At 33.3% G+C, this 26,203-nt stretch overlaps 1 protein-coding gene across 8 annotated transcripts in view; it reads left to right on the forward strand.

The window, feature by feature from the left end:
- Nucleotides 1-26,203, forward strand: part of NCOA2 (nuclear receptor coactivator 2) — a 131,424-nt gene that overhangs the window by 82,405 nt on the left and 22,816 nt on the right. For all 8 annotated transcript variants that reach the window (XM_087706954.1, XM_087706959.1, XM_087706960.1 and 5 more), the window contains 7 exons: nt 4,880-4,983; nt 7,716-7,893; nt 9,715-9,903; nt 11,957-12,058; nt 12,161-12,301; nt 17,783-17,930; nt 22,572-23,838. In XM_087706954.1, coding sequence (XP_087563080.1) covers nt 4,880-4,983; nt 7,716-7,893; nt 9,715-9,903; nt 11,957-12,058; nt 12,161-12,301; nt 17,783-17,930; nt 22,572-23,838 — 2,129 coding nt within the window. The remainder of the gene's footprint in view (nt 1-4,879; nt 4,984-7,715; nt 7,894-9,714; nt 9,904-11,956; nt 12,059-12,160; nt 12,302-17,782; nt 17,931-22,571; nt 23,839-26,203) is intronic.

Genomic DNA, 26,203 nt, shown 5'->3' on the forward strand with positions numbered 1-26,203 from the left:
ATTGACTCCTTGATGTTTGAGGATTTGCTCAGTATGTAGTAATTTTTAGCAACAAATATGTTCATAATAACAATCCCGGTTGTTTTACTGCCACACTTGAAGGCAGTATCTATGAGATTGTTTACTGAATAACAGAAGATGCCGTATTCTGTTCGATGTGTTTTCATTTTTAATTATAGGTAGTTCTGCCTCATACTCTATGTTGAATTTATTCTTAAATTGTTACTAACTTTGTTGTTTATAAAAGCATGAAAAATTCTTCCTGCCAAATTGAAGCAGAAGAGACCTGAACGTCCACCTCTTTCAGTAATTTGACTAATAGACTTCTACTGGTCTATAGGACAGCAATAGCTAACCTTTTCTACACGTGCTACAAGTGCCCAAACCAGAACGTGTGTGCCAGAGCACCAGAGCCACCTGGGCTTTGGGTTTCTGGCACATACGCACTGGCCAGCTGGTCTTCAGGTTTTCTGAGCTCACGCCAGAAACCAGAAAATCAGCTAGCGATGGTGTTTGTGCCCACAGAAAAGGCTCTGTGTACCACCTCTGGCACACGTGCCGTAAGTTCTCCATCAAGGCTATAGGATTTATGTTTATAAGGACTAACAAGTAGTCCTTGAGCGTTTTAAATTATACATATTATTGCACTAATTTGCTTTTCAAGAGGAATAACTCACCTCCAGGATTTAAAGAGATATCAGTTGATATGTTTGAAAAAACATGAAGAAATGGAGGTAGATTGAAGTGTATCTTGGGAATGGAATAAACTGACGTTTTAGAGCAATTTGTTAAAGAGATTATTGATATGAAGAAATGTATGTATGTATGTATGTATGTATGTATGTATGTATGTATATCAACATTTATTCTAAAAGAATGCCCTCAAAGAAATTAGAAATACGTCCTAATTTACTACATTATTTTATAAAATTCTTTTTCTGAATGCAACATATGTGTTTTATCATTGTTATATATTTGACTGAAAGAGATCAACATTTTAAATGTATAGAATTCTAACATACTTGAGGATGCCTGCCTTGTTATTTTGCAAACTGAAAAGTGATTGTCAGCAAAACAATGAGGCAGCATGTTTCCTCTTTGAAGGAATATAAAATTAAGAAAAGTTATCTTCAGAAATAATATTACCTGATAAGAGACCAAATTACATGGGCACAATATAATTTTATCCTGGCTCACTTTTGGGAAACTATTTGTACAGTGCTTATAACACATCAAGATCTCAAAAGAATCTGGGTGGTATATTATATATATATTAAATATCTCTGAAAACCACTAGTGGCCAAAGGTTCACCAAATAGTATAGCACGACTTGTTTGTGAAATATTAAAAAGATAGAGGCTACATAGACCTTCAGGGGTAGAATTACACAAAATGGAAACTGCTACATAGCAGGTATGTTGTCTAGCATACACAATTTCTTTGTAAAAACTTTCTTATTTGTTTGGTGCATGACCTTTGAATATTCTTAAGTATTCTAACATTTTCTCTGGAAAGAAGTAATTAATGAAACTTGATGAGCCTATGGGACCTGAGTTTTGGTGCATCTTATGTTTAAAATCATATACAGAATTATTAATACCATATGTCCAAATTTATTTCTTCCAGTCTATAGAGCTGGCAACATATCATGATAATAGAGTTTAGGATCCTGACTCTTAAGGAATGATCCCCTGTATTTTTTCTAGCATATTTCACTTGTTCAGTGACAGTTTTAGCCATTATTGGTTTGCAAACACTGGTATAGATATATATATATACTGATTCATATACTGAATGAAAGCATTTTGTATAATCTCGGTAAGGTAACTTTTTCTCCTAATAGAATCCAATATGTTAAAAGTTTCAGTGCCTCTCCACTGTTATCCAGTCCTAATTAGATGTATTTTAAATATTATTTTCCAATTTCTTATGAGCTATTGTGCTTCTAAATATTTGCTATCATGCTTCTAACGTAAACATTGTTTTATGATTTTTCAAAGAAAGAAAAGTGAACCTATTTATCACAACCTCATGTAGCACATCCTGCCAATACAGGATGCAAATTCTACTGGAAAAGAGTCACTGACTTGCAAAGAATGAGCCAGCTAGCTTTCAACTCATGGATATCTCTTGGATTAATCCATTTACCCCCCTAGTTTACACTTGCATCGCTAAGGATAAAAACGAAATCAAGACTGTATTCTATTCTCAGCCATTAGATCCGTAACACACACACACACACACACACACACACAGAGGGAGGGAGGGAGGGAAAGGGAGACGGAAATAATTAGAAATGTAGTATCATTCATAGTTTAGGATTGGCTGGTACAACCTTCACTCAGCAGATTTTTAGACACTTTCATTTGCTGACAGGAAAGACTGCATAAAGAAGGGAGTGAAGCAAATCTTTACCCTTAAAACTGATCTCAGTAAACAAACTGGGGAATAGTGCAGCTGTGCTTTTAAAATATGCACTGCAGGAGATTTCAGCAAGCTGATGATATATCGTGCATTAATGTTGAAAAGATAAACACAATTGGAGATTGCAGGAAGGGCCTTGTGTTTTAATGTTGGCAGAATGCTTCCTAATGAATAAGAATGTGCTGCTGGCTTCACAGTGCCATATGGCAGCTTTTCTAATTTTAGTTCAGTACAGATGCATAATTCTCTCCCTTGTTTTTTACCTTCTAAAATCATTCTGCAATTGTGTCTTTTTTGATAGCAATATTTTGGGTTTTTATCAATAAGGGTGCCTGTTGCTGTGTGCAGGTCTACGAAGGTGTGTTGTAAAATGTAATGAGAAGGTATGTTGTTTTTTAAACAAAAGGTAAACATTGTTAGGGAGAGTGTAGCGTTCCTGCTGAGACTGGAAATTGGAACAGCAGCAAATAATTTTATAAACTCTTCTGAAAAGCTGAAATCTTGTGAAAATAATAGACATTTCCCTGCTGATTGAAATACTAAGACATGATTATTACAAGCTTTTTATAAGATTTTAATGCAGTGAACAATAATGCAATGAAAAATATAGTGAAAAATAATATTAATAGTGAATATGAATAATGTTTGAATACTTCCTTATACAAGACCTGTTTGTTATCTCCTCAGACTCAAATATTTATGAAAGTGTTTGATTTTGGGGTTTTGCCATTTTGTTTTAGTTGAACAATATGGTGGATTCTTATTTAGAATTATTTGAAGTTTAGTACATAAAAATAAATCCAGATACATCAAATATAATCATGTCAATATTAAATATTTTAAATGATTGTATGCTCTATCGTTCCCATTTTGCTCTCAATCCCCACTGTAAATTGTATTCATGAAATAGAATAAAAGGATTTTTAGATTCTGTGGAAGCTTAGTAGAAATTTGTTCAAATATATATTGCAATTATGTAAATATGCTATTCTATTTTCTTGCAACTTGTTCAAAATTCTTATTTTTTCTAGTTTTATAATCTTGTTAGTTTAATAAAATTGGGTTGAATTAAAAATACAAAATGTAAATTAAAAATTAAGTATGTATTTAAAAATTGCTCCATTTTCTTTGAGATTTAATATATGTTAAATTGTGTTGTATATTTCTTCTGAACTCTTTGATATGAATACACCAGATAATTATCTCTCTCTTTTTCTTTCTCATTCATTCACACCCATGAATCTATTCACAAGTAAATAGGATGGCATCATAATTATCTAAACTTAATGGAATATATTATAAATCATATTTTGTATGTGATATAGCTATTCTTTCATGATTAATGCTTTATATTTTCTAGCCTTAACTGTTATCCAAAAGCTTTATATTTAGTTCAGTAATTATAATCAGTGTGGGATTTCTGGCTTTCCACAGATGTAGGAAGTGTAAATTGTTGATGCAAGTAAAACATTATTAGTAAATCTTGATTTGCCAGTTAGTCTTAAAATGATGTGTGGATCTCACATTTATTTTTAGCAGCACTATTTTTCTTTTGCTTTTAATAGCAATAATTTGCTTTTATCCAATAATTTGCATAATAATAAAATCCAATAAAATTAGATGATCCAATAGGATTTGTAGTGAGTTTATATAAGTTCTAGTTGAATTATGGAATCATTTGGCTGGCGCATGCACGCACATGGCTCAACTTCCACTCTCTTAGGTAAAAAAAAGCAAATTGATAACTTTGCACCAGTCATGCCCTTTCAGTCCTAGGAGGTGGGTCTGACAAACCACCTCCAAAAATGTTGCTGAGAAAACTGAGGCGACTAATCCATGCAGTCACCAGAAGACAAGGCTGACTTCAAGATACTCGCCATACTGTATATATGTATATAAACTTTTCTCTACTTAAGGAATGTATTATTTGTAATATTTAGGGTGTCCCTTTTGTGAAGAAGCATCTCAAGCTAGATTCCAAAGTAAAAACCTAAATATTAGTATATTGTAATAATTAATGAACTAATAAAAACATAGCAATAATAAAAAAGCACATATTCCTCTTCTAAACTATTTGAATAGTAATTACAGATAAAGATCCACTAAAAGGTTATTCATGAGAGTTCAAAGACAAAACATGTATTCATTAATTCACTGTAATGAATTCCTGATAATAAATATGTACCACTGAAAAGAGACTACTGTGGAAAAAAAAACCTTTTCTTCATTCACAGTAACCAGTTTGCTTACAATATTTGTACTTGATAAACACTAATCTTGCAGGCTCTGTCTGAATGAATTTTAAAATGGTGATTGATTCCAACTGGGTTTGTGATACCCATTTTCTATAATACATATTAAATGTAATCTTACATATTACACTGCACTCTGCTGTCTTGCATTCATTACCATATACTATAAAGTATGTATTTTTTCCTCTCTTTTTTGTGTGTAGAGAAAGCAGCAGCAGCCAATGAGGATGAAGTGCAGAAAGCTGATGTGTCATCCACAGGTCAGAGTGTAATTGACAAGGATGCACTTGGACCAATGATGCTTGAGGTAAAGTGCTGAAAGTTCTAATATTTAGAATTATTTCCAATATTCCATTTGATTCAGCAAGATAACAAATTTGGATTTTGTTTTTGCAAAAGCAGTATATGATAAAATCTTGTGTGATCCTAAAAACTAGCATATGACACAAGCTTTCTTTGTAAAGTTCGCTTTATGAATTGTAGTTTATGGGCTGCATGGATTGTAAAATTCGAAGGCAGTACAATATGCAAACAAATATAATAAAATTTTGAATATATGACACGCTAATTTATGTTTTTCTCCATGTTATTTTTATAGTTCAGCTTCAGAGCACTCTGAAGGATTAATAGTTAACTTGCATTGTTTTTCTATAGTTTTCTATAGGAGAATATACCTGTTTAAATAATAATCTGACTCAAAAGTATAGCAGTAAATAATACCTCACAGTGTAAAAGATATGATCAAAGATACTTAGGAAAATAGTATCTTAAGTAAAGAATTTCTGCATGAGAAAAACAAATACAGCATCAGTGATAACTCTAGTCATTTCATATTCATAATATCAATTATATTTATAATTAAATGTCATTAACAAATATACAAGCCATATGTACCTATACATAAAACAGCAGGCTATTGTTCAATATATATATATTTTTACTTCACTTTGAAATGATTTGATTTCAGCTAATTGAGTGGGCAAAATTGACATCCTCTAAATTTAATTCCAATAAATCAAGTACCTAGTTCTCATAGATGCAGAAAAAGAAAATAAATATTTCCTATAATTTATTATGTCATTTGTCCTGCCTGATAGTTAAGATCTGAAAGATTTGTAGTGCAGACATCCCAGCTGTCAGAAGCTCATTTAACTGGCGTAAAGAATAGGCCTTCTCCTGTGTCACTTCTAGACTACAGAATGCACATCTTTAGAACTTGCATTTTATCCTTTCTGTTTGTCTTTAGAAAATCAACTAGAACATAGCTTTTCTGTATTTTAACTATTGACATTGACTGATAACTTCCGCAATAAGCTGAATCATATCATAAAAGAAATCATTGATCCCATCTTTTATTGTCATATAAAAAAGCCAGAATTCATATGGAAAATAAATTACTGATAAGTAGAGATAAGAAAGGTTAGAATAACAACTCAGTTACCACAAGATACTGCTTCCTTGTTCATTTTTATTATATTATATTACATTACAATTCAAGGGGTTGAAAAATATATTAAATATTTTTTAATATTTCCCAAAATATATTAAATTCTTGTTTGAGTTTCTCAAAATTGCAATTATATCCTTCTGAATTTTGGGCATTAAAAAAAAGATACCCAATGGCAAATCATCCTGATACCTTTTCGAGTTTTGTACCATTGAGGTCCCCATTGCAAACTCTTTTCAGCCTAGCAAAGTTAAATCTATCTAATGATTTAGTTTGTTCGGTCCAAAATAGAAAACTATGCTATTTGCAAAAACAGGTATATTTATGACTCTGCCTAAAGACAGGATTTCTAAACCTGACAAAAAAGCATAGATTTCTGTCACTTCAGTGCTACTTTATGCTAAAATCTGGGAGGGGGGAGATTAAAAGAAAGATTTTATGCATACCAATTTGAATTTATGGCGAGACATTTGTGCATCTAGATTACTACCAGAATCTTAACATGGTTTTAGTTTTGTGAGTCACTAATTAAATTAAAATAATGCATATCTGTGTTTATCAACCAAGGAATAAGATTAGTTAGGTACGGTGAGGCTTCTCTTATATTTGCAGCCTAAGTTATTAAATATGCTTTTAAAAGTAGCTTATTTTTCAGTATAAATAATTCAATATATATTATGACAAATAGATTTAGCATTTAGATGTTCATAATTCCATTGATCTCCCAAAATTTCAGGTTACATTTTAATTTTCCCTTCATGCTCCAGAATTTTGCAACTAGCTTTTCTACTCTACTTACTCACTAGAACAGTGATGGTGAACCTTTTTGGCACCAAGTGGCAAAAAGGGAGCACTTGTCTGGACTGCAACCCGGAAGAAGGGCACATGCGCGCGCCCAAAAATAAACTTCTGGTTTCCGGCACACGCATGCATGCCGGCTAGCTAGTCTTCCGGGTTTTTGGCACACCTGTACATGACGATCACCTGCCCAGTCGCATCCTCATGCAGGAAAATGGAAGACCAGCTCTTCCAGTTTCTGGCACTGCCACACGCATGAAAGCCAGATGATTGTCACAGGTGCATGCGCACAAGAAACCCCAGAAGAGAAATGGGTGACACTGCACGTGCCAAGCAACATGGCTCCGTATGCCATTCAGGGGACACATGCCATAGGTTCGCCATCATGGCACTAGAACTTTGTATGTTAGATGTGTTAGATTATGTGTCTGCTGAAAACTCACATAATAAATTTAAGCCATGTATCTTTTCTTGTTCCCAGCACAATATAACGCAATTCAGCATTATTTCTAAGCTTTAATATTCAGTCGTCTTTGAATCTGGGCTCAGTCATGTTTGTACCTTGTTGTTAAGCAGAGTAACTTGTGTAAAAACTTTCTTTAATTATTTTAATAAAAAGGGATGGAAGCATTTACCCCTTGTTTTAATAAAAAAAAAATCAGACAGCTTGAATCTTAATGTTATAATGAATAAAATCTTGCTCCTTTTTAAGAGATTTCATAAAATAGTAATAGTATTGCTTTCATCTTGTTCAATTCTCAGCAGTGCTTTAAAACATTGTTTCCTAACTTCAGGCCCTGGATGGATTCTTCTTCGTAGTGAATCCAGAAGGTAATGTGGTATTTGTATCAGAGAATGTGACACAGTATTTACGGTACAATCAGGAAGAATTAATGAACACAAGAGTATATAACATCCTACATGTTGGAGACCATAATGAATTTGTCAGAAACCTGCTGCCAAACTCTCGAAGTAAGTGTTCTAAAGATACATGTTGTAGTGAATATGTTTTTCTTTACTTTTGTATTTTTGTTTTGCCATCATTTGATTTCATGACATAAATTCATCAGGGATTAGTAATCTTTTCAGACTATTATGGGTCTCATAATAGAATTTAAAGGACTAGCCATTAAATCCATGTTTCAGTGCACCATAACTTTGAATGATTACTGAATGAATGGATATAAGCCTAGAACTTTCTTAGTCAGATGGGACCCACCGATGGTGATGGGCACTTCTGAGCATATCCAGTGAAATCCTTAAAAATTAAAATGGATGGATAACAATAGTATGCCCACCGTGATCTCTGAGATCACACACACACATAAGCCTCCCCGGCTACACACACCCAACCCACATTTCAAGGCAGAGTTCACCTCAGATCATCAGAGTACAGCAGGAAATGAACATTTTGTTTTCTGCTGGGACTGGTCATTGTCCATTTCAGCTGATTGGCAGGTAAAGCAGAGAGGTTGCTTTTAAATTGAATTCTTTTTTGCACTAATACCAACAAAAAATGAACTATCCTTTTCCTTCTGTTGACAAGATTATAAGTGCAGTTGTTAATGGATTGGTTATGTATCATTGAGTTATTATTGACAGATAACATAACATTAGATTTTATTTGTGATGATCTGACTGATGTTCTTTCAAATCTTCCAATGTGCCCTCATCACCACTGTAACTGACTCCATCCAACTTGCTGCTGATTGTTCTCATCTTCACTTTCCTTTCACCTTTCCCATCATTTTCCTTTTCCAGAGAGTGGGCTTTCATATAATGTGTAGAATAATTTGAGCCTGGTCATTTATGGCTCAAATGAGAACTCTGGATTGATTTGTTGATTGATTGGTTTGTTTTCTTGACTGAACATAATATTCTCAGAAGTCTTTCCCAAAATTAAAGTTCAAAAGGTGCCTGCTTATTTGAAGTCCAACTTTCACTTCCATAGAGTGTTCCAATCATAGCTTGCATGATTCTGATCTTTATAGGTTTATATACTTCATGGTATTTGAATACCTTTTCCAAGATCTTCCTGACTACTTTCTACACATAGTTTGCCATTATTTGAGAGGGGGGGAGGGGGAGAGAGAGAGAGAGAGAGAGAGAGAGAGAGAGAGAGAGAGAGAGAGAGAGAGAGAGAGAGAGAGAGAAGTTTGATTAATTCAGTGCATGTTGAACTAATGGTTTTTGCTAAGGGGCATTTTTTTTTTTATTTTGACACTCAGAAGATAGACTCTGCTAAAATTGAAATATTAAAGAAACTCTTGGTAGTGGTAGCTGCCAGAATTATTGCTCATTTCAGGTACCTACAAATTATACATTATATTTGTCTGCCAGCAGGTACATTCTGTTGTGTTTAAAGAGTTCATTTTTATATCCCAATATTAAGCATACAGGGAAAAAACAGGGGTTTTTTTTGTGGATGCCTAATATTGTTTTACCTCAGCAGATGAATTTTACTTTCTGTTGGAAATAATATTCATCAGCTTGTTTCCCATGATGTATTTTTTTTTCTTATTGTGATGCAATATTGATATAAAAAACATATGGACCACTGAACTAAGGAATAAGTGCTTATGTTGTGGTAAGGATTTAGCTCAAGAAGAAAATATGGTATAACAACAACTTTGAACTAGTCCTGAGTCAGCAACCATGTCAGTACTGGCACAGACTATAATTTACTATTTCAGAGATTGATTGCTAGGAAATTACTTTTAAGGCTTTAAATATTATTGCTCATAACATCTTGGTAAGCACCTATTTATTCTATATGAACTTTGTTTTATTTAGTGAATGGCGGATCTTGGTCTGGTGAATCTCCTAGGCGCAATAGCCATACTTTTAACTGTCGGATGTTAGTAAAACCTTTAACCGATTCTGAAGAAGAAAGTCATGAAAACCAGGAAGCACATCAGAAATATGAAACTATGCAGTGCTTTGCGGTTTCTCAACCAAAGTCCATCAAGGAAGATGGTGAAGGTACATTTTATCTGTATGGAGATAGCTTCCTCCTCTGTCTTTTTTTCTTGGCATAATTTAGTTACTATTAAACAACAAACACAATTTGGTTACTAAACAACAAACTAACAACTGATTTAACAGTCTTTCAGGAGTCTATGTATGGTTTCACATTCACTCCAAAATGCATTTACCACAAAGGAGGTTAAAGTAGGCAGAAACCATAAAACAAAAACTTGAGAGAGTTGTATGTGAACCATACATTACTTATATGATCTAAATTAATCTTTATTTACATAAATACAAGACCACAGACAACATTTTATATTTTATGATCTCTCTAATTATCTTATTGACTAATACAATGTTAGAGTTCAAATTAAACATTTGCTGATACTCAGTACATGCAGATCAGTGTGCATATTATTTGCTTATTATATATAAGCAATGGTAATTATTGCATCTGAATACTTTTAATGTGTTCTCCAAGCTGACGCTGTAGAATGCACATATCATTGTTTCATGGAACTTGGTCTAAAATATGCATATCTAAAAATGTTGATAGAATTTGTTTGTTACATAGGACTTACTTTTTATAAATTACAGCTTACATCTTACTTTATTAAGTTTGTTGGTAATTAGTTCATTATCTTTTTTAAAAAATGTTAAAAAGCATTTCAATTTTCAAATTTATAAGCATTCCCATATAAGGCATTTTGAATGAAATACCAGTGAATGAACATGAATAATAGGAAAAGCAGGTCAATCTTCAGCTATATAAGCTCACTAAGTAATTATTATTATCACTGGGTTATAATTGTGGAGAAAATAGTAGAAAGGAATGTAATGTGTGTCACCTTGAGTTCTTGCAGACTACAAATCTAACTAAAATAAATTAAAAGTACATCATTCAAGATAGGTGTGCTATACAGGTGAAAAAGGTAAACTAAACATATTTCTTTCATTTATATTATGGTCTTCTAAAAGGATGAAACTAAAATAAATTGTACCAGAATATTTTGAATATTAGCTGGTTGAAAAGTGGAAACTGGAATGGATTTAGTCTGCAAGATTCTTCTAGACTTTCTTTGCTTGACATAGAAGCCTATTTGACTTGCATATAGTTGTCAACAAGCAGTGCTTCAGCATTAAATATATGCATTCAGGAGTTCTTTGAGAACTGCTTATTAGTAGTTTCTTTAATTTAGTATTACTCTAAGGCGGCACTGTCATTTTCTATTTAGAATGCAGATCAAGTTTATAAGGGAGCCAGAGAAAAAACTATGGTTATAAGGAGTATACATTAAGGAGTAACAACTCATGATTTGCAATTTGTAAAAAAGAATATTGTGTTACTGATTGCTGAGCATTGAAGGAAAGAATTGTTTACACAAATGAATATTTGTGTTATTTTAAGCTCTGGGTTTAATGGAATTAAGTCTGGTTTAACCTGCATGGCAGAGCATGAATAATCTAGATACATAAGGAAATTAAAAAAAGCATTGCACAGTTTTATTTTTTCTACTTTATTTATGTATTAAGAATTTTTATAAAGTAAGGGCTAAAAGGAGAAAAAAAAGTCTTAAGAAATGTTTTTAACAAAACTAGATTAAATGACCTTACATTCTTTTCAACAGATAGTTGTAATCTTAGTGTCCCTTTTTATGCTTAAATATTTTGCAGATTCCCTCACCCTCTTATTTAATCATCTTTCTTAATATTCAAATCCGTGCATCATCAATTCATTTTTTTTCTTCAACAAATAGTACAGATAAGATTTCCAGTCTTTCAAAAAAAATTGTTTGTGCTCTAACCAGAGTTTTATCAATAACTACTTGCAAAACAGTTGATTTGAGGAATACTGCCATCCTCATATGTGAAATTTAGTCAAAAGAACTTAGAGATTCTTTGGGGACTAAGGAACATCGCTATAGTAGTGAAATAGTCCTTTCTGTATGCCATTGTCCTGTTTGCTTTCTTGTTATAATTCTGTATTACAGAATTGTTCAGTGATTCTGTATTACACTAATAGATACTTTTGTTTGATTAAAAAAATATGTTTGTTCCATTAAAGATCTGCAATCTTGCTTGATTTGTGTGGCACGAAGAGTTCCAATGAAGGAAAGGCCACTTCTGCCCTCCTCAGAGACTTTTAGTACTCGTCAGGATTTACAAGGTACAAAGAACACATTAAAATATTTACTTTTAAAAATTCACAAGTCCTGAACAATCTTTCGCATCGGTGTCTTCATATATGTGTATGCATATGTATAAACAGGCAAAATAACGTCACTGGACACTAGTACCATGAGAGCAGCTATGAAACCTGGTTGGGAAGATGTGGTGAGAAGGTGCATTCAGAGATTCTATGCACAACATGAGGGAGATATATCTTTTGCTAAGAGGCATCACCAAGAGGGTAAGGATATTCATTTTTTTACTTGATATATTGAATTAAGGTTAAGCATTACCTGTTGTGGCAATTAAAAATAACTCTTACGGAAAAATTATGTGAAATTGTCATTTATTAAATAAAATTTAATATACATTGCCAAAATTGTTAAAAACCAGTAAAATAAAGAAAAAGTGAAAAACTTAAAAATAAATCAGCAAACAGATTGAAGACTGTATACGGTAGAATAGATGTATTGTATATAAGTTCTTGCTGCCTGAGCTTGGCTTTTGCTTGCAGACATTTCATTACCATAACAGTTGACATTATCAGTGCTAGTAAGTGTGGGGTAGCTTGCCCTGCCAATATTGACAGGGGATGTGATATATAGTAGCTTGCCTGGGGGTGTGATTTTCTCCTTGGTAGTTCATTGAATAGGGTATTGTTTTCATGTTTGATTGTTTTTCTGGTGTTAATCCTGTTTATCTGGGTGTAGGCTGCTGGAGAGGATGTGGTCTGTCTTTCTGTTTCCTTCTTAGCTTTTTATTGCCTCTTTTGAATGCTATATAAACTTATCTCTATGTGTTTGTTGATGACTGATTGATGGCTGGTACTATTTATGTAAATAATTTTGAGCAGCACCACTGTTGTTGACAAAAAAAAACATTAGAATATTTTAAACAGACTACAAAAGTTGTAAGAGAAGAAATTAACAAGTGTTAAAAACTGAAAAGGTTTATTTAAATACCAAACCACTGAACATGCTTTTCTCATATTAGAACCCCATACCATTTATAATAGTTTGAATGATACAATTTTCTGTTAGAAGTTTGGATCAAAACTAGTTTAATGTTTACAGTTTGGGACAGGGAAAACTTTTAAAATTAGTGACACATTCTTTCTCTCAAGATCTTTCAGACACACACACAGACACACACACATACACACTTCAGACAGTTTCTTAACATACTTCAGACAGTGTAGTGAAGAAAACCTCCCTATAGTCCAGCCGAGGAAATTAAAGAGAAAGGATTTTTTTTGCCTCAAAAAATCTATAAAGAACCTAACAAAATTTTATGAATCCTGAGACACAAAGATTACCTGCACATACAGCCACAGGCGCGAGTTGAATGAGAAATTTCTTTTAAAAGCAATATATTCATATATCTAGAATAAAATGACTTAATTTAGGAAAACCGAGAAGGCAATAATCTGTAATTCCAAATAAATTCAGTAAATTTTATATATCTAAACTAGTTTCATATTTTCTGCATGGAAACAATAATGGATTTCATAGCATAGTGCATATTCAATGGCAAAAATAATTTTTAACGTTTGACTCCTGCTGAAATGCTTTATTCTGGTCTTGGTTCTCTGGGGAGCTTTATTCTCATGATTTTGCCCACCAGTAGAGCCATAACGCTCCTTCTTAAGAATCTACCAGTGAATTTTAACAGGATAGGTTAGTTTTAACTGCTATGGATAAACTTTAGAAGCAAACTGTGATAGAAAAAAATGAATTCTGGTTATAAAGCCAACTTGAGCTCTGTTTGGGGAATATAAAAATGACTTAGTCTAAAAGTATTGTGCTACTCTTTCACAGTTTGAATCATATATATTGGATACTCTATTAAAACAAGTTAATTGCACACTTGCCAGGATGAAGGATATATTTATTAACTTGAAGAATATAAATATGTTTCTTCTCAAAAATTCTAGTTATATTATGTAAACACAGACATAGAAAATAATTTTATGGAATCTATTTAATAAAAAATAATGCTTTGTCTGCTACACAGTATCTACTGAAGTCCATTTAACTTATCTCTTATATGTTTGAAAAGTCTAATTTACATTAATTAAATGTTTATGTAAAGTCCTGATGAATTATTTCAATGTTGTTTCATAGCAAACTTTGTGCAATTACCTATGGATATTTATTTAGATTGTAATTTTTTCTAAAGTAAAATTATGACATTTCCCAAATAAGCATTTACTATATGTTTTTTTTAAATGTGGCATTTTAAAGTTAAAGAACAAGGTTTTGATCCTGTGAAATAGCTCTGGCAGAATGTGGTAAGAACTGTAACTTGTATTTGCAAGATTTTAAGGAAAATGTTTTTATATTGACCATTCTGTCTGAAAATCCAATTTATATGCTATATACTCTGGCTGTGGAGTTACTAAACATTATTTTCCTGATATAAGACTGTCCTATGTTGGTCAGTAGGTAAAGTTAAACATTGAAAGGAATACTGGGTGTTATATGTCACATGCTTAGAGGAAGACAAGATAAAAGCTAACAACCGTGACATATAATGTACAGGTTTGAGTTTTACTGCTGTTATTACTACTGCTTTTATTTGTCAGAAAGCCTTTTTCCCCTCCTTCCATCTCTGCTGAAGTATAGAGCATACTCCCAGAAGACCAACTTCACGTACATGTCATATACTGTTTCTGTTGGTCAATGGAGGAGGTATTTCTTTATTAAGCCTTTGCCTAATCAAGACAGTAGAGAAAAGTTATGTCTGCCTCTCCTGCGAATATTCTGGATAGTCATTGTGAGAAAATGATAGACTAACAGCAACAGAAGATGAGGCGTGATGCATCCATAAGGGTTTTCCTTGTGATCTTGCACCTGTTTAATGCATTATATATGCCAATTCCAGAAGAGTAGGGAACTAGCTTTGGGACAATATGAATTTTGACAGGCTTGAACACTGGGCCCTATCTAACAAAATGAAATTCAACGTAGAGAAAAGTAAAGTCCTACACTTAGGCAAGAAAAACCAAAAGTACACATATAGACTGGGTGAAACCAGGCTTAATAGCAGTAACTGTGATCCTGGAGTCTTAATGAACAACCAGCTAAATATGAGCCAGCAGTGTGCAGTGGCAGCCCCAAAAGCCAATGCAATCTTAATCTGCATCAACAGAGAGATACAATCAAGATCAAGTGAGGTACTAATACCACTCTATAAAGCCTTGGTAAGACCACACAGAGAATACTACATCCAATTTTGGTCACCACATTTTTAAAAAGATGTTGAGACTCTAGAAAACGTGCAGAGAAGAGCAACCACGATGATTATGGGACTGGAGGCTAAAACATACAATGAACTGGCAGCGACCCAGGCTGGCCATGCCCCTGAACTGGTCCCCTTGTCGCCGCTGCCACCACCATCTTTTTTTTTTTTTTTAGTTCTACACATGCACAGAACAATTTCCATTGAACTGAACATACACACAAAGCTCACACACGAGCGAACCTGCAGTAACACTGGTTGAAACCTACCACTGGGTATCACACATAGTTAAAGTTATGTTTTCTGATTTCCTTCTGCCAAACTTTTCGTGATGAATGTTGTAACAGGATAGACCACTTGAAGGCAAAAACAGATTAAAAAACGAAACAAAATTCTGCAATACCAGTGTGGCAAGTCTGGACAGGAAAGAAAAGCCTAGAATTGTCAGCTTTTTAACGTCATTTTATGTATCTTGTCAGCTTTTTCCAACTTGGTCCTTCAAAAATTTTGGATTATAACTCTTGTCTTCCAGGATAATGTGCTTCTGGAAGGCAGAAAATTGTGGAAGGATATATGATATGATTTATATAGGAAAACTGCAAACTGATAACAGGCCAACAATACAAACTGTGCTTTTTTACACTGAAAGAAAGCAGACGATTGTCAAAGATAAATCTGTTAATATCCATATATATACATATACACATACACATACACACACATAAACACACACACACACACACACACACACACATATGTATATATATATATATATATATATATATATATATATATATATATATATATATATATATATATATATATATATATATATTTGTGCTGATAAATAAATAAATAAACACTTGGGCATACCAGGGGTTGTGACTTTAAGTATATATATATATATATATATATGTATGTGTGTGTGTGTGTATATATATATATATATATATATATATATATATATATATATATATATATATATATATATATATATATAAATGTTTTACATATACAAATGTGTGTGTCTGTGTATGAATGAAAAACATTTTTTCTAAATTTTAAGTGCCTAAAGCCTAATGTGTTAAAAATTTAGATCAGTTATTTTTATTTATTTAAAATATTTATATGCTGACTTGAAATATCTAAGCATTTTTAATTGCAAAATCAAGTTAAAAGAATTAAAACATAATACATTTTAAATAAAAATAGAATTACAGTGCTAAATAAAAAATGGCAAAATAAGCATTAAAACACTGACAGAAAGAAGCCGCCAGCAATTGAAAAATCAATTATTGAAAGAATTTCCATAAATGGAGGTTTGTTGGGCCCATAGCACTAGAAGCCAACACTGCATTTTCCAATAAAGTATCAAAATAAAGTTACAATAATCAGATTTAATCCTTTTTTCTATTAGAGAAAGAAACAGAATATGAAAAATCATGGGATATTAAATTGGATTATTGAAGTATTCCTCTGTATTATGATGTTTGTGCTAGTTTACTATATAACCTTGAACAATAAGAAAAATGTGTATATTTTTAGGAAAATGTAGCTCTTCTGGACCTATAGTTTTAATAGAATTATAAATAGAGACATAAAAATAAACAGGCTTGGCCCTCCGGAGTGGCCTGAAAACATGACTTTGCTGTTTGGCCTGGGAACTGACAGGGGTGGAACAGAATCTGAAAAATAGCTGTACAATTAGTGATATTAATCACTATCCTGAAGATAATACTTTTTATTTTTAATAACTTTATTGTTTTAATATTTTTTTTTTAAAAAATAGTTTGGGGTTATATGTTGTATGCCTCTCGGTGTCCCATTGTGAAAGAGTCCCATTGTGAGATGGTGGTGGGAGGTTACGATGGGAGGAGGGAGAAAGGGAGGGAAGCAGGGAGGGAAAGATAGCAGAATGAGAAAAAGAAACAAGCTTTTTTAGAGGAAACTCAGTAGTAACATTTTCCAGAACAGCAAGGGCAATCTATAGCAGAAATGAGCAACAGTAGCCATTATATAGACTATACAGTCCATGTTGTTTAATATCTCAATTGCTAATAACCTTTCTGAGAAATATCACTTTCCAGCCATTTTGAGAAAGGAACATATGAAAACTGTGTGGCAAACTCAAATTTGCTTAATTCGCTTTACAAGTATAAAAAACAACATTCTGTTTTTAAGAAAAAAGTTTGTGACCTTATTCTTGTATGTGATATAAGCCCATCCATTCATGTATAGGTACATTGCTTTATCAATGTTGGCAACATTTCTCTTTCAGTTAATACTTTACTCCACTTGCTCTTTGGTCTTAACTCAGAAGAACTTTAATATTGCCTTGCTGTGTTTGCAAAAGAAATTGCTGGTTTTTTCTTGCCTTCTAAAGTAAGAAATAATATTAGTGGACAAAGACCATTTTAATGTGATTATTCCTACAGTGGGCTGTGTGTCTTTATGCTTTGTTTTTGTTTTTGCTTGCTTACAGTGCTGAGGCAGGGATTAGCATTCAGTCCTGTGTATCGATTTTCTTTGTCTGATGGCACTATAGTTGCTGCCCAAACGAAGAGCAAGCTCATCCGCTCCCAGACTACTAGCGAACCTCAGCTTGTAATATCTTTACATATGCTTCACAGGTAATTCTATAAACTTTTTTTATCTTAAAAAATTCATCAGTTACAGTTGTAGTATATTATAAGATTATATATCTTTTGGCTATAATTATAGATTGCAATAATAAGCTAAGTTGTTTTTGCTGCTTCTGTTTTCTTAATTAATTCTAATGTCACAGATCTAAACTTTATTTTGAAAGATTATCCTGTTACTTGAACACAATGTATAAGTAAATGAATTTGTGTCTGCAATTCAAAACGCTGAATGGTGTCTTAAAGGCAACTTTTCACTATGAGATCTTTATCTGTTGTAATTATATGTATTCAGATTAAATCAACAGTTTACTCTTTTGTATGACTAGTTTACTCTTTTAATAGCATTGTTCCTATAGTTCTATTTTCAACTTGGATTTAATCCTACTACTTGAAGATCAGAGGGCAGGGACCTGCATTGGGAATGGGTATCTAGCAAAGTCTTTTGCACATTTTTATTGATCTACTAATGAAGTCATTTTGCAAGATACTTTGCAAGCAAATAGCAAAAATAACTGATGTGACTGTGCTTCAGATATGCAAATATTTGTTATTTACATATCTGATTGATTTCTAAATAATTGAAATACTTCTAGACTTTCTAAAGGAAGGATCTTTGTGTGGGAAAATGCCTTTCATGCACACAAATGACAAATTAAAATAACCTTTCTCCATTTTTTCTGCTTTTCAATTAAAAACATTATTTAATAAAAAGATTCACTGGCATGTCTAATTATTTTTATTACACTCATCTAAAGAATTGTGGTTTGTTTGACAATTTCAAACTGTTATTTATTTGTTCATCCAATTTATGTATTCATAATCTCATAATATGTAATACAAAACAGCTTACAATAAAAAGATAACATTCACAATATAAAAATACAATATAAAAATACATCATACCCTTTCTTATTAACAAAGTCAAGAGAAGGGATTTATCACACTGAAAGATTGGGATCTCTTTTTGGTGGTAGTTCTTGAAATGATAAGTAAAACATGTAATATTAGACAATTTGAACATGTACCAATATTTTTTAAGAAAAGATTTTAAAATGAATCTCTATATTTCTTGTGTTTTATTTTTCCACTTCACTCATTGCTTGATTTTCGTCACGTTCTCATGCCACAGAGAGAGCAAAGTAAATATTTCAGCTGGGAAACTTGCAATGCAAATTTTTATCTACAAGGAATGTCTACATTATTACCAAAATGTTTTGAAATATAGTTCCTAAATATTTTTCCATCAATGTAAATTGTGTCAATTTACTTCACAAACTTTGGAAGAGGGAAAAAATAATTGGAAAGTTTCCTTAAATTGTTAAGAAAAGGAACTGACTATTCATATATCTACCAACACACAAAAAAATTATGGAAGATCTTCAAATATTTTTGTCATGCATCTTTGCAAAAAAAGTGCATTGTTGAAAGAAATATTTCCTCACAATCCTCTCTCTGAAAGACAAAAAATACCCCCCAAAAAATATCCCCCCATTTAGAATAGAAATGTGGAATCTCTAGTTGTTAAATTATATTTTCTTCCTGGTAGCATGGTTAGTGGTGAGGCATACTAGCAATTGCAACTCTGCTCCATCTGGAGCAATAGCAATAGCAGTAGACTTATATACCGCTTCATAGGCCTTACAGGCCTCTCTAAGCGGTTTACAGAGAGTCAGCATATTGCCCCCAACAATCTGGGTCCTCATTTTACCCACCGCGGAAGGATGGAAGGCTGAGTCAACCCTGAGCCGGTGAGATTTGAACCGCTGACCTGCTGATCTAGCAGTAGCCTGCAGTGCTGCATTTAACCACTGCGCCACCTTGGCTCAAATGAGGACTGCAAATGTTCATCCTCGTATTGGTTACGGTTCCATATATTGTAGAGCCCTCTTATATGAATACTTGGAATGATGGAAATCTGCAAAGTGACATTTTAAAAATAAATTTTTAAAAAAGAGTGGGGGAAAAAGCTATCCTTTGTCTTTGGTCAAAAAGTCCAGTAGGATTTAAAACAAACTTTCCCAAATTATCACAAAATGTTCACCTGCATCTTTTATAAGATATAAGCTACCCCAAAGAGCATCTGCTGAGTCTCTAGAACTTGCAGCCACTACAAGATTGAAATGGTAGAAGATGAGATACATCCTTTTTTAAGAACCTGCAATATTGAGAAGAGGTTTCTCAACCTCTTGCAGCTTCTTAAAAAGAGCTACTGTGTCTCAGTCCCAAACCATTGTCCTGTGATTCCCTAAAATAAGCCATAGAGTGTAAATTCCTCAACAGTAGTGATTTCCCAGCAGATAGGTTGAATTCCCTACTTGGTGGTAACCTTGAAAGCTTTGTGTTACCTCTGCTTACATTGAAACTTGCATTTAACAAGCTATTGTATTTTGTAAAATATTAAGGGAGAGCAATCACACAGTAGATGTTTCTTTGCAGGCTAACTATCATTTCCTCCCTCTACCATCTATTGTATGTCTATGGAATATCATGCTGCAACTTGTGTAATTTTCTTTTGAAGGATAAAATGTGGTTGGAACAGTTCAGTCATGCAGAAAAGATTCCTGTCTACTATTTTCTTCTGAAAATGCATGCATCAGCTTGTGTGTACACACACACACACACACACACACACTCATGTAGAAATGCAAAGATTCCTAAAATTAGGTGGATCTCATTCTAAGTTTTTTGTTTTCAGAGTTCCTTATTAAGAGAAGTTCCATTCTAATATTTTTGAGTGGGAGAGGGTGAAAAGTCTCTACAACATGATTTTAAACACTTGCTTTTCCCTGTAAGTCTTACTAATTACTAGAGCAGCTACAGATTTGAGAAAAATATATTTACATACATTTAAATGTTAGCAAATTCTTGTCACTTTTTTTTTTACATAGAGCTGTGAATTTGTCCATTTTACTTGCCGGTCAAAGAAATATGTAATGTTTATGGAAAATACAGTGTACTTTGTGAATCCTTGTGAATTTTCAACATTTCTACATAAATATGATCTAAACATCTGTTTGCCATATAAGTCCTAAAACTAGGTAAAAAGATATCAATTAAACAAATGAGTCAAAAATGTTATACTTGTTCATTTATTTATTGAGGAAAAGATCCAAAGCTAAATGAAAAGGCTCATAAAGTTAATTACACTCTGTGTACCCACAATCTTTCTATTTTTGTATGCAATATAAAGTTAGCTATTAAAGTGGAAATACATTTTATATAAATTGAGTATATATACATGCTACTTTCTATATTTTGTCACTATCTTTGTCATAGTCACAGGTGAATATTGGATTATTTGCTGGTTAAGGAAAGGATATCCTCTGATGAGGACTGATATATGCCTGAGGAAACACCACATAGCTAACTGGAAGATAATGTGAAGAGGCAGGATGCTTGCTTAATCAGCACCTTAGCCATTAAAGGGGATAACTTAAATTGAATTTTAAACCCAGTCTCTTTAAATCTTTTTTCAGAGGCCTTATTGTTGTTCAACAATCATTATATGGCATAAAAATAACATAGAAATCTATATTGAACTGAAATTACAATCCTGATCTAAAATACAGTATAATTCTGTATGCATGAAATGTTATATATATATTTATATTGCTGTATAGTGTTTTTAAATATTTCACTTAATATATAAATGAGTAGGTTATTTGGTTTATTATAAAAGAACCTGACATTGTAACATTATAAAAGAACCTAACGTAGCAATGTATATAAAGCAATGAAGTAAAACTAAATTGCTTATCAGGGAGGTGCAGAATCTAATATTCCGGGCACAAAGAGTCTGTGATTCTCAATAATTCCTCTTTTGTTCTGAAATGTGCTAATCAAAATTGAATTAAAAGATATTTTAAATAGTGCAAACCATGTACTGATCCAGATTTACAAAATATGAATCACTACCTAAATGGCATAATCCCAGAATGGCACTTCTTACCTACTTCTTTACACTAACTAAATTCCTCTATATCAGCCCCCATGTTAGAAGACAAAGGTATTTAGTCTTTTTAAAAAATAACTTTAAATGTCCAATTTTGTTTGTGACATCAAGCCTTTGAAGCCTGAATATACTGGTGATACTGGTAGCCTCCCAATTAAGTGATCTTCATCTGCATACGTAAAATGAGAATTGTATAATTTGATACCAGTATAGCTAGCTAATTACTAATTATTTCTTATGGCAATTACCCTCCTATAGGTCTCATGATCACAGTATCTGGCCTAATTGTTGTACTTTGCTGTTTCAGCCCCATCACACAAGTTTGTTTCCCCTAACCTACTATCTTCTAGACAAATCAAAGATTTAGATATTTTTTTACATAATAGGATAATACATATGTTAGAATCAACAGATGTTTTTATCACCAATCAGCATATTTATCTTTTTTTTTTTAACTGAAAATGGTTAAGGTATTTGTTGTAAGAAATAGTTTCTGCTCTGTTTATTTTTATAAAAAAACATATAGGTTTTAAGATATAGTAAGATTAAACAAATGTTGCACTTATTTTTGCATATGGGATTGATTATGAGCATAATATTCTATGGTATCTTTTTATTAAGCTGTTTTAATTTAAAATACAATATTATAGGTATTTTCTTCTTTTTTCACATTGTAGGGAACAGAATGTCTGTGGGATGAACCAGGATTTAACTGGACAAGTACTGGGAAAGCCATTGAACACAATTAGCTCTAACAGTCCTGCCCATCAAGCCATGTGCAGTGGGAATCCAGGTCAGGATATGACCATCAATAGCAATATGAATTTTGCCATAAATGGCCCAAAGGAACAAATGGGTATGCCAACAAGCAGGTTTAGTAGTTCAGGTGGGATGAACCATGTGTCAAATATACAAACATCCACTCCTCAGGGTAGTAACTATGCACTAAAAATGAATAGTCCTTCTCAAAACAGCCCTGGCATGACACCTGGCCAGCCAAACTCTATGCTTTCCCCAAGGCATCGTGTGAGTCCTGGAGTGGCAGGAAGTCCTCGGATCCCACCCAACCAGTTTTCTCCTGCAGGAAACTTGCATTCACCTGTTGGAGTTTGCAGCAGCACAGGAAATAGCCATAGTTATACCAACAGTTCCCTCAATGCACTTCAGGCTCTCAGTGAGGGGCATGGAGTCTCTCTGGGATCTTCGTTGGCTTCACCTGATATAAAAATGGGTAATTTACAGAATTCCCCTGTAAGTATGAATCCTCCCCAGCTAACTAAAATGGGAAATCTGGATTCTAAAGATAGCTTTGGATTGCATGGGGAACAATCGGAAGAAACAACTGGACAAGCGGAAAGTGTCTGCCATTCAGGAGAACAGAAAGAAAATAATGACAACATGTCCCAAGTTGGCAGTGAAAGACCTGATGGACAGAACAGACTGCATGATGGCAAAAGCCAGACAAAGCTCTTACAGCTGCTGACCACCAAATCTGATCAGATGGAGCCTTCATCTTTGGCTAATACTATGGGAGATACTAACAAGGACTCCATGGGAAGTTTATCTGGTTCTGGCTCAGCACATGGAACCTCACTCAAGGAGAAGCATAAAATTTTGCACAGGCTCTTGCAGGACAGCAGTTCTCCTGTAGATTTGGCCAAGCTCACAGCAGAGGCCACAGGCAAAGAACTGAACCAGGAGACCAGTAGCACAGCTCCAGGTTCAGAGATAACTTGTAAACAGGAACCAGTGAGTCCCAAGAAGAAAGAAAATGCACTACTTCGTTACTTGCTAGATAAAGATGATACAAAAGAAATTGGTTTACCAGACATTACCCCCAAACTGGAAAGGTCGGACAGTAAGACAGACCCTTCCAGTAGCACAGTAAAGCCAGTAGCTATTAAGACTGAAAAAGAAGAGATGCGCTTTGAGCCGAATGAACAGGTAAGAACTTGTGAGGGGTTGTATTTTATTTATTCATTTGTTTATCTTATTTGTATCAGAGATGGGTACAGAAACAATTATTGTTCTGTATCACTTCCGACACAATGTTCTTTGTGATTAGAATCACTACCATTGTTTCTGTTGCCAAGACTTCACTGGCTGAAAAATCTGAACGGGAAAGTGCCACTTAATTTCGGCTTTGGAGATGAAAATGTAAATATGGGATGAGAATGACACCCATTGATAGAAGCTACTTGAAATATGTAACATTCAGTCTTAACACCTGATTTAGAATCATAAAATGTAAATTGAGCAGGAAGCAAAATACTGTTTGGGGGGATGCAAAACTAAATGCAAACAAAGTGTTTTGAACATAAAATATGTAAGCTTGTAGATGCTTCTACGCAAAGACTAATTAGAAAGTGTACAAATCAAGATTTATATAGAAGTCTCATTTTTACAGGAAACATGATCCAAATATATTTGAAAGTTTTGGGTTCTTCATGTTTGCTGTAAGTTTTGCATAAGAAACAATGTTCTTAATTTCTGGGTACATTTTCTCCTCTAACTCAAAAGAAATTTGCTTGGTTTACAGAACTTGCTTTTACTTTGCCTCTTAAATCTCTGCAAAATGAATCCCATGTTTCTATAGTAGTGGTATAATTTATGTTGTCCTTGAGCTTTGTCATTTTATTTCCACATTGTTGGTACAGATTTTATTGACTGCATCATTGTACATTCTTTTAAACATTCTTGGGTGAAAAAAACTCTGTCATAATATTCTACTAGTACAAATCATTATAGAAAAATATCAGAGAGAAACTATTAACCCGGCTCTTCCTTTCACCTTTCCGTACTTAAACGAAGACATAAAAGAAAAAGAAAGAAAAAGAATCTGGCACAGTGTATACTTTATTTTTTGCAGAATAGAAAAAAATGTTTTTTCATAATTTTTTTCCTCTGCAGTTTAATTTTTGACAGATAAGTTTGAAAAAGGTAGTAAAGTTTCTGATGTAGTTTATTTTCTTATGCATTACATGACAAATACAAGTGACAGGTTTTACCTACATAATCTTTGATATATAGAAGTGATTATAAACTAAAAAGGTGAATTTGGAAACAGTGCAGCAACTACATGAAAAACTGTTATGAATCAGATGGATCACGTCTACCCAACAAGGACTATGAATTTCAGTATTCATAATACTCAGAGCAATTTTTAACCAAGGTTCAGGTCTGGAACCTGCCATGTTCAAGCCTGGGAACCTGCATGAGACTTTAATGAATATCCCTAAAGTTGATCCCCTTATTTCACATAATTTTATCAAAGTTACATATCTGATCATGCTCATAAAAAAAAAATTAAGGGAGAAAATGGAGGTGACCATTTCTCCTGTTTCTTCAGCTGCTACATAATTTGTTGGAAAACATTAAGGCTGGAACTGCTTGAGAACAATTCTTGACAAAACAGGAAAGACTCTTCCATAAAAGATGCTTGCCTCATTATTCAGGTTGGGCTGGTAATATTTAGCTGTGATATTTTGAAAAGCTGTCCTCTACCAAAGTTTCCACATAACACTCATCTGGTAAAAGCAGCGTTATCATACATTTCCCTGTCTCCATTCCATTTACTAGCTATCACTATGCCTTGTGAACGGTATATAGAAAAACTGGTTAGGTTTGTCTAAACACTATGAGATACTTCAGTGTTTGACAGCAACCCACTACTGCATTTCCTACCTCCACCCAAAATTAAGCTGGGAATATTTCCAGCAATCAATAAAAAATTCTAGAGAATTTCTCTAGACTTTGCATTTGGGTCAGATATGATCAGTGTGATATGTGGGTACAAGAGCAAAATGATGCACATTACTTAGGAAAGTCTTAGCTTAATATGTGTCTGAAAAAGCTCTTTTGAAAAAGTCTGAGTCATAATGGAACACTGACAACAGACCAGTGGTGCTTCAGCAGTGGAAATGTCTGCTTCTTAAGTGTTGAAGACATTGCAAAAAAACTTTAAATTACTATACTAAGAAACAAGAATTTTAATCTTCCAGAAGTGGTTTTGTTTGATGGATTTTTTTTATATTTATCAATTTGTTCTGCAGGTCCACTAGGTAAAGAACACACACAAAAAATACACAAAAGCATAATTTATTCTGGTTATGCTGACACTGGCCACTAGTCCAGACATTATCTTCTCTAAATAAAGCAGCTCCTAAAAAATTCTGGCAGGTTTTTCCAGCCTTTCTGCCCAAGAGTTTTCAAACTAGCATTTGAGTAAACTTTAGATTATTGGCCTGCTGATTTGTCACTCCTTCCTAGTCAAGGTCTGGGTATAGCATGAGAGCACAAGAAGCAATTC

Source organism: Thamnophis sirtalis, unplaced genomic scaffold, assembly GCF_051295495.1.
Source record: "Thamnophis sirtalis isolate CommonGarterSnake01/CBP01778 unplaced genomic scaffold, rThaSir2_p1.2 scaffold_2, whole genome shotgun sequence".
Lineage (NCBI taxonomy): Eukaryota > Metazoa > Chordata > Lepidosauria > Squamata > Natricidae > Thamnophis > Thamnophis sirtalis.